Source organism: Hippocampus comes, unplaced genomic scaffold (genome assembly GCF_001891065.2).
Source record: "Hippocampus comes isolate QL1 unplaced genomic scaffold, H_comes_QL1_v1.1 scaffold172, whole genome shotgun sequence".
Classification (NCBI taxonomy): Eukaryota; Metazoa; Chordata; class Actinopteri; order Syngnathiformes; family Syngnathidae; genus Hippocampus; species Hippocampus comes.
The window spans coordinates 714496-724488 of record NW_017805072.1 but is presented as its reverse complement, the minus strand read 5'-3'; the positions used below and the strand labels follow the sequence as shown (position 1 = coordinate 724488).

General features: G+C 42.6%; 1 protein-coding gene across 6 annotated transcripts in view; it reads right to left on the bottom strand.

Moving 5' to 3' along the window:
- LOC109512738 (ankyrin repeat and MYND domain-containing protein 1-like) overlaps positions 1–9993 on the bottom strand; it is a 23263-nt gene that overhangs the window by 11551 nt on the left and 1719 nt on the right. For 2 of the 6 annotated variants that reach the window (XM_019864684.1, XM_019864689.1), the window contains exons 3-11: positions 7939–8133; positions 4942–5183; positions 4608–4824; positions 4314–4484; positions 3297–3596; positions 3028–3212; positions 2769–2940; positions 2454–2594; positions 1940–2047 (exon numbers count right to left, since the gene is read on the bottom strand). In XM_019864684.1, coding sequence (XP_019720243.1) covers positions 1940–2047; positions 2454–2594; positions 2769–2940; positions 3028–3212; positions 3297–3596; positions 4314–4484; positions 4608–4824; positions 4942–5183; positions 7939–8133 — 1731 coding nt within the window. The remainder of the gene's footprint in view (positions 1–1939; positions 2048–2453; positions 2595–2768; positions 2941–3027; positions 3213–3296; positions 3597–4313; positions 4485–4607; positions 4825–4941; positions 5184–7938; positions 8134–9993) is intronic. The other 4 variants (XM_019864688.1, XM_019864685.1, XM_019864686.1 and 1 more) reach the window with 4 other exon arrangements.

Sequence of the window (9993 nt, the reverse complement as noted above, 5' to 3'; positions counted from 1 at the left end):
TCTTCTTCTTATTATTATTATTATTATTATTATTATAATTATTGCAATAACTATTATAATTGTTTTTATGATTAAAACAATAATAATAATAATAATAATAATAACTATTATTATTATTATTAGGACCCGAGCAACAGCTGCTGCGATGTCTGAATTGTTTTTGTAGAAATTATTACGGGCCTAGCAGCAACCGCTGTGAGGTCTGGGTTGATTTTGTCGGGAAAAAAATTTGTGACGACCCAAGCGGCGAAGGCTGGCGGGTCACTCATGGCTCTGTAGAAATTATTATTATCATTATTATTATTAATATTATGGCCCGAGTAGCGACCACTGCTAAGTCCCTATTGTTTTTCGCAGCGACCACAAACACATCAGGCTGAGCAAGATAAATTTTATGCAATTTTTAAAAAGTTGCACAACAACACAATCTACAAAGGTTAAGCAAAGCAGACCTGGTTGTACATATCAAGATTGACAACATTTTTGAAGTAAATGTAACAGCCCAGTTTGCATGTTCTCCCCGGGCCTGCGTGGGTTTTCTCCGGGTACTCTGGTTTCTTCCAACATTCCAAAAACATGCATGGCATTAAATGGAACACTCCAAATTGTCCCGAGGTGTGATTGTGAGCATGAATGGTTGTTTTGTCGATGAGTGCCCTACGATTGGGTGGCAACCAGTTTCGGGTGGCCCCTGCCTATTGCCCGAAGAGGGCTGGGATAGGCTCCAGCAACCCCCATGACCCTTGTGAGGATAAGTGAATTGGAAAATGGATGGATGGATGGTTTTAAAATAGGCCATTCATTGAAGGTGCGCCTGATACTCCGAAGCGCCTTATAGTGCTGAAAATACGGTACTTTCAAATTTAGCATGTCAGTGACAACAAAAGCTGCTTGTTGAGTGTTCAGGTATAAAGATATCTATCTATAATTTATTTTTCATTGCAGTGGTCGCGTCACTTAATGGCTCAAAGGAATACTGGTCTGAATCTTTGATTTTTTTTTTCCCCCAAGTCGGTTAACCAGCACTACCTCATGTTTGCTGGGAAGAGTGTTTCGACTTTCATGATGTTGAAACACAAGTTTGTGATTTTTCATGAAATGCTGTTGCCATGGCAATGCGCTTTTAGCCAAGAAAGCAACAGTAATTTTGAAGGTTTAAACGTACACAAAAGCTCATGAAACTTTGCACACACATCAGGCCTGGCAAAATAATCAATATTTTATAAGTTCCCATATATTGTGAGATTTTTCAAAAATGGCTCTACAAATTTTTCAACAAAGCAGACCCAGTTTTATGTTGCACCAAGATCAATGAATAGTCGAGGGCAAATGTAACAGCCCAAGACCTACAAAAAAAAGTCTTCTGCAGCCATCTGTTAAAAAACAGATGGCTGCAGAAGACTTTTTATCAGGAAGTCAGACATTTTGAAATTGCTTTCAAATGTGGTCCCGTTTTGTTGCCTTCTATAGAGGGGACATTTTAAACGACTCTTCCTAGATATTTTACCCAATTATCTTGAAACTGTGGGTGTTTCATCTTAAGATAACCAGGAAAAGCAAGAACATTTTATTTCGTGGGATGCTGTTGCTGTGCCGATGAGCTATTTGCCAGGAGAAATTATGCTGATTTTGTTGGCCTGAGTAAGTGTGAAAACACGTTGAACTTTGCACACACATCATGCGTGACAACATCTGTATCATATAAATGGCTCACTCGCACTGTGGGCTCTGGAGTAAATCTCAATTCTGTTTTTAAGCTCCATAACCCCCATCTTGGGTGGGGATGAAAATTTGAAAAATTGTGCCGAAAAACATTCGAAAAAAACACATTTTTTCACACCTGCACATTAGCGAGGGGTGTCAAACTCAGCACGACTCAACTTTTAAATATGTTGCTGTTATGTGGACAGAAATGCATCCTTATGTTGGGTTAACTCACACAGTAGTCGCTGTCTCTCTGGCAAGCTATGTGGAGAGCTGTACGACCTCCTTCTTTAGGACGTGGCTTCTCACTGACCCTCCATGATTTTCTTGTTATAGTGGAACCCTGTAAAATAATGCAGTTGCATTAACAATTGAACTAACTAATATTTTAAATTGTTAACAAGGATCTAAAATGCGCCTACAGAATGAATGCACTGCCTGCTCGCAGTTAGCTATTAATTATTGTTTTCTCTGTGAAACCTATCAAAAGCTATTTCCTGAAAAACTCACCTATTTGCATTTTTTGTTCACTTTATATGATACTAACCTATTTGTATTCCAGGGAAGAGCTAAACTAAGCTTGGGTTTTTAGTGGACTTTATGCAGAGTCTTTGTCCATGCACATGCTCACTTCCGGTGCATTAATTTGTAAATGATTAAATTAGGGCTGTGTCAATTACTTGCATTTTGTTGCTATTCATGGAAGGGCTGTGTTCCTATCCTGTGACTGGCAAGGGTTTTCTGCACACCTTATCTGGTTCATAGATGTCGTCATGGTCACATGCCCGTGCATCTGGATCCGTTAATGCGTGCAGCAGCAGTTTAGTGATTTCGGGACCTTCTAGACCGGGCAGTGCTGCAGCTACATGGAGAGGATAAAGGCCTTTTCTCTACAACACAATGAAATTATCAGATTTTTTTTTTTATGTGGACAGAGTTGTTTAACACCATCTTTAGTATGGGGATACATTATTGAAACCAGTATTAGGAAAATATAAACTATAAAAATATCAATTGCACAAATAAATTCAAACGTTGGGACCTGATTCCAAATGGAATGCTACCTCAGGTGGGAGAGAAATATCTGTTTGGGCTCCACACAGTAGATGTTTCCTGACAGTCTTAGTATCTGCTGCCAAAATGGCCAAAAAGATGACAGGTAACGGGACTCTCGAGGTGTTAGGGTCAGCTCCTCGATCCAAGAGCAGATTCAATGTGGTCAAGCGAACACGGTGCCTGGTGAAACATACCCATGCAATGAATCTATGACTACCTCATGGGGGGGAAAAACACGACATGAAACAAGCGGCGGAAGAGGCGTACTCAAACTTCATTGCCGCCATTTTGCGAACAGTCTCCTCAGTTTCACCAGAATGCTGCTGAAACCAAGCATGACTAAGAGCTTCAGCTGCTCCCTGCAGAACTCTCTCTGTGACGTGGATGCCGTAGCTGTACATGCAGCAGGCAGAGTCAAAACAACGCGCTGGGTTATTTTTGTTGGTGTCCTGCTGCAGGGTTGGATGAAGACAACGCAGTCAGTTTAAAGAGCGGATTGAAAGGTATTTCATTTTTGAGCCCTTTGTGGTCTATACCTTAGCAGTTTTTGATGAATATTCTTTCCACTTCACACTGCCTAGTACAATATGGCCCTCCTTCACCTCAATGGAGCGTTCGGAAAGCAGCACCTTCTCCTCATTGCCCTTATCATCCTTATCCCTCCCTTCAACTTCAATGTAATCTCTTATCTTATCACCACCTTCTAATTTGCCATCTTCCCTTCTGGTTCTTACTTTTCCCCTAACTTTCTTGCTGTGCGGGGAACGTTTAGTCGACTCCCCCTGTTTAGTCAACTCCGCCTGTCTAATCTGATGACATACAGAAGTAGATGCCATCTGAAAAGATATTATACACAATCAGAGGTCAAAATGACAAACATATTCATGAAGTAACCCAAGACATTGAATTCTGAAAGTATTCATACCCTTCCTTTAATACATTTTCAAGAGTAATGTTGCTTATGTTGAAATATTAAAAATCCGCCAAATTTACACTCACTACACGCTGGATCAAGCCACATTACATGTCGCAGAAACAGTTTTTGGAAACTTACTGAAAAAATTAACTATATATACATGTACATACACACAGATCTTTTCCATTTTGTTTCTAATTTTGAGAACGCCATTCAATGTTGTCAGCCATTTAAACATTGCAATATCACATTTTGTTTCTAATTTTGAGAACGCCATTCAATGTCAGCCATTTAAACATTGCAATATGGTTCAATTTGGACAGTTTGAACCAACACAGCCTAGTGCAGGGGTAGGGAACTCCAGTTCCTCGTGAGCCATATCCTGCCTGTTTTAGATCTCTCCCTCCTCCAACAAACCTTATTCAATTGATCATGATTGTTTCAGGCTGCTACAGAGCTATCTGATGAGCCAATCGTTTGAATCAAGCGTGTTGAAGTAGACAAAGATCTACAACAGGCCAGATGCGGCTCTCGAGGAAGTGGAGTTTCCCTATCTCTGGTCTAGTGTAATGTAATGCTAATGGGGAAATTCAATGGGGTCTGAATTCTTCCAGAATTTATTATAAATAGTATGGACTTGTGTAGTTACTTGTGTTTTGGAAATGAGCCCATCAAACGTGTATAGAGACTGAAAAGGGTAGTAGAGTACGTGACACACAGCCAAAGCCGACATTCCCTCGGAATTCACCTTGTCGATGTCAGCACCCAAATCTAACAACAACTGGACTACATCATTATGGCAGTTCACCTGAAAGAAAGAAAAATGTGACAAGATGTATGATATTAACTTAGAAAACAAGCCAGTTCAATCCAAATTGTTTATAAATTAAATAAAAAAAACACGAGGATAAAGAAATTCGTTGTGTTTTACCGTGGCAGCAATCAGTGCAGTGTGCCCCTGAGAATCGGCTACATCAGGGTGAATAAGCCCATCTAGGAGTATCTCTAAAATGGCCGGTCCTTTTCCGACAGAAGCCTGATGGATCAATAGCTCTGATGTGACTTCCAAATGTCCTTTAGGACCAAAACGGTCCCTTTCCATTGAAAGAACTCCTGCAACATCCCAATCTAAAGTTTCAGCCTGTTGTCTGAGAGATACACACAAATATGACGACATGTCCTTTTAAACTCATTGTAGTCGTGCATGTAAAACATGCAGTTAGTTTTCCATGTTTTTTGTGACAAGGTTTCACTATTTTTCTGACCTGTGTTTGTAAATGTGAGCCAGCAAACGGGCTTGTAAGGGCAGACTGGCATGTGGTTCTCGTTTATAGCCTTCATATCCATGAGAATCAGGTTCCCACAGTTCACCATAAAAATGTTCATCAAACTCTCTTCTACGTCCTGGGGGCAAGGGTAGGTGGTCACCATCTGTGGAATAATTCTCAATGCCACAGGGCAAGGCATTATTTCTGTCATGAAGCAGCCAACTCTCATCTGTGTCTACCTGGAGATACACACGTGGACAAAATTGTAGATAAGCGTCTGTAAATGAAAGTATAATCCATCCATCCAACCATTATCTACCACTTATCCAGGGGTCAGGTCGTGGAGGCAGCAGCTTCAGCAGGGAACCCCAGACTTCCCTCTCCCCAGCCACTTCTTCCAACTCTTCCAGGCATTGTTTCATCAAAGGAAGGTGTGTCAGTGGAATTGAGTTGGTCTTCGAAGTGTTCTCCCCACCGACTCACAATGTCCCGAGTCGAGGTCAGCAGCACCCCATCCCCATTACATACAGTACAATGTTAATGGTGCACTGCTTCCCCCTCCTGAGACACTAGATGGCGGACCAAAAATCCTCAAAGTTGTCCATGTTTCCATGGCCTCGTCAAACTCGTCCCATGCCCAGGTTTTTGCCTCAGTGACTGCCGAAGCTGCATTATGCTTGGCCAGCCCATATCTGTCAGCTGCGAACAGGACAAAAAGCCCAATAGGACTCTTTCTTCACTTCGCCGGCATCCCTGACTATCGGTGTCCACCATTGGGGAAGGGGACTACTGCCCTGACTGGCACTGATCACCTTACGGCCACAGCTCCAATCGACAGCCTCAACAGTGGAGGCACAGAACATGTCAACAATGGAGACACAGAACATAATTCACTCGGACTAAATGTCCCCTGCTTCACTTGGGACGTGGGCAAAGTTCTGCTGGACGTGGGAGTTGAAACTCTTTTTGATAGAGGATTCTGCCAGACGTTCCCACCAAAACCACCAAAAGAGTATGTTTGGGTCGGGCCGGCTTTTTCTCCCACCATCGAGTGCAACGCACCACCAGCTGATGATCAGTCGACAGCTCCGCACCCCCCTTCATCCAAGTGTCCAAAACATGTGGCAGCAAATCCGTGAACACAACTACAATATTGATCAGCAAACTGCGTGCGGCCTACGGTGTCTTGGTGCCAAATGCATACATGGACACCCTTATGTTTGAACATGGTGTTTGTTATGGACAATCTGTGACGAGCACTCCAGTAACAGAACACCATTCAGGTTGACATTGTGAGTGCATTCCTTCCAATCACGCCCTTCCAGGTCTCACTGTCATTGCCCATGTGAGCATTAAAGTCCCCCAGCAGAACGCTGGAGTCCCCAGTGGAAGCGCTCTCCAGCACACCCTCCAAGGACTCCAACAAGGGTGGGTACCAGTACTCTGAACTGTTGTTTGCTGCATAGGCACAAACAATCGTCAGGATCCATTCCCCCACCCGAAGGCGGAGGAAGGCTACCCTCTCATTCACCGTGGCGAACCCCAATATACAGGCGCCAATAAGTATGCCCACAGCTGCTTTGCACATCTCACCGTCTCTCTTCGCCTCCTCCCCATCAATACCAACTGTCTTATCATAAACACATTCCCTCAGCGGGGATAGCTGGCCAGCAAATAGCTGGAAGCTAACGGCGGCTACACTGTCAGAGCGTAAAGTGAGAGTAACACAAGTCTCTTTGACTCTCTCAGAAGGCAGTACTGATGAATGTTAATTACTGTATAAGGTTTTATCATAAAAAAATATAAGATTTAAGTAAATGCATTTACTGCTGTAGTCTTTGTCTCAAATATGTAAAGTATAAATATTGTTGACACATTTTAAACATGCTGGTACCCACATACACTGACACAAAAATTGCAATGCTCCATCGAGGTTTTTCACTTATTGCGGCAGGGTCCCGGTCCCCATTAACCGCGATAAGTGAGGGAACACTGTTTATATAGTTGGAACGTCTCTGCCTTGCACACCAGCTCGTGTGCCTTCCCTGCCAGAGAGGTGAAATTCCATGTCCCAAGAGGTAGTTTCTGTAGCCGCGGGTCGGACCACCAAGGTCCCTGCCTTTTGCCGCTGCCCAGCTCACAGGGCACCTGACCCCTTTGGCCTTTCCCACAGGTGGTGAGCCCATTGGAATGGGAACCCATTTTGCCTTTTCGGGGTATGCCAGGCCACCAGCGGGCCCCACCTCCAAAATCACAATGAAAAGAATAATAGTAATAATACATTCATTCATTCATTCATTTTCCGAACCGCTTGATCCTCACTAGGGTCGCGGGGGAGCTGGAGCCTATCCCAGCTGTCTTCGGGCAGTAGGCGGGGAACACCCTGAATCGGTTGCCAGTCAATCGCAGGGCACACAGAGACGAACAACCATCCACGCTCACATTCACACCTAGGGACAATTTAGAGTGTTAGTAATAATACATTTAAAATTAATTAAATTTAACCAATAAAAATCTAATGCATTGGTGAATTGCAGATCAAACAAATTTTGAATGAGAATAAGTTAAAAAAAAATAAAATAGAGAGATATATCACAACAGCTCGAATCGCAAGCTGCAAATTGTAGACTGCTGACCACTCAGAACTTCCGGTGATGCAGGGCATGCACCATCGTAGGTTATTTATATATATATATACACACACACACACACACACACACACACACACACACACACACACACACACACACACTTGTTTGTGAATAGGATGCTTATGGTGCATTGTACACCAACACAAAAATATATCATATTAATACATGCACACATTTTTTTTCCCCACATTTCCCCCAACACCTCTCGCGGTTGACTTGGGACCAGTCCGCAGACTACCGGTCGACCGCGATCGACTGTTTGGGCATTCCTGTACCAATACAATAAAACAATGTGTAATCATAGTTTTGTCTATTTTACAATTATTATAGATACTTATTTTACCTGACATTGAGAATGTGAGAAGATGTTTTGCTCCAAGTAAGCAGCATATTCAGTTAAGTTTTTGAGGCTGAAGCTGCTTTGTACAGAGTTACACAGTTGTATCAGATGCTTCCCATGCCATAGACCTACATCTTGACATCCTGTTGGCTCACTGAGCACACCTGGACCGAACCTTTGGTCAGCATGGTACAAACCCTGAAAAGGAGAGCAGTACTTTGTCAGCATTCATTACCATCTATAAAGTCAATTTCATTAAGGCCAGTGCTTTAAGTGGGCCGGTACACACCATTACGCACCAATACGGAGTACCAGAACTTCTCAATTTTAGCATCAAGTGTACATGGACATTTTACGGCGTACCGGGACTTCACATGAGCCAAGAGTACCCTCTCTTGTTATATTCCTCTCTTCCACTTTGTGATACTCCTATGACTATACTGTACTACATTATCCAGTGTGCATTGGTACATGCCAAATGCACTTCCTTACCTTTGCGTGGCGGGCTCGCGAGTCGAGTGTGTTGCAGAAAAAGAACATGAGAAAGAATGAAGAGTGAAGAATGTCAACATATCGCATGTTCGGAGATACACCCATACGCTACTCTGAGCGTGCGTGTGTTCGAAGAGGCAGAGTGCGCGCCGCTCCCATTAATTTCCGGAGACAACCAGGACTAGTGCACCATGTGCCACCGGAGAGCTTAGGGAATTCACAGGCACTCCGCTTTTGGTGCACTCTGAATAATCCATCCAGTATCCTAACCAAAAGTCAAATTTGAGCAACGGTGTGAGTTTCCCAAAAGTCAAAGTGAACCAGTGCACGCTCAAAGCATATTTCCAAATGTGCAGTATTAGAAGAAGTCTAAACTCTGAAAGGAGTTATTTATGCAGTCATTGATTGGAAACAAAAATGATGCTGTGGCTTTAAAAGTGTCAAAATAGAACACGGACTAGTGATGAAGCGGACACAGGATGACACGTTAATCTTGCAAGTGAAGAACAGACAGCTAACAGTAACGTTAGTGCTTCTGATTCACTTCTTGATGTCAATAATAATTGCACAGAACAAGAATGGCCAGACTGCTGGTTATATGACCAAATAAGATATCATTATTTATTTGTTATCTATTTATTTTTTTATAATATAATCACTTATTAATGAACTTAATGATCTGCTGTTACCAGTGGCGGACCCTCAGGGCCAGCAAGGCCTTCTCTGCTGGCCTAAACATTCTCAGAAGTAAGTTTACTTTTCTGAGAATAACATAAATTTGTTGTTTTATTTTCATAAATATGTTAACAAAATTATTCTCTGTGTTCTTTACGTCATATTATTTCCACTTAGTTGAGTGGCTTTCAATGTTATTTTAAATAACAATGAAAGCCACTCGATAAATAACTTATTTATTATGGTAGAGTTTTTAACCAATCATATTTCAGCTAGCTTGTGTTGCCAGGTAAATTAAACTTGCTCGGGGCCTTCAGATTAAACAGTAAACAGAGCAGGCCCGTGTGCGCTGTAAATGAATGGGCACAGTCAGGTTTCAATAGCCAATCAGTGAGACTGAGTCTGAGTCTGAGACTCGTGATCTGTATCCTGTATCCTGACTTGTTCTCGTCTACGTACTAGGGCTGACTAGAAGGCCTTACGTCGAGACTGGCCGTACGCGTTCGGTGATTGGATTAGCGCCATTTCTGTTTCCTGAGAATTGTATCCTGACTTGTTCAATAAAGATTAAAAAAAAAAAAACAACAACATTGGATTAGCGTCTGCTAGAGCTATCACTCGCATTTTAACTCAAAATGGCCGAAGGAGAAGACGTTGATCTGTTTGCAGAACTACTTTCCACACAATTTGCAAGACGGGCCTTCCACGAAAAGCTGGATATTATGCAAAGAGGTCGCCCAACTCCTGCGCTAGTTAGCCTGTCCCAGCAAGGAAAAGGGTTTGTCCGTCATTTTCAGACGAGCAATTATGAACGGTACCCGTGGCTCACAGCCTCTGAGAAACGCTGCAAATTGTACTGCTGGGAATGCCTATTGCTTGCAACTGACCGAT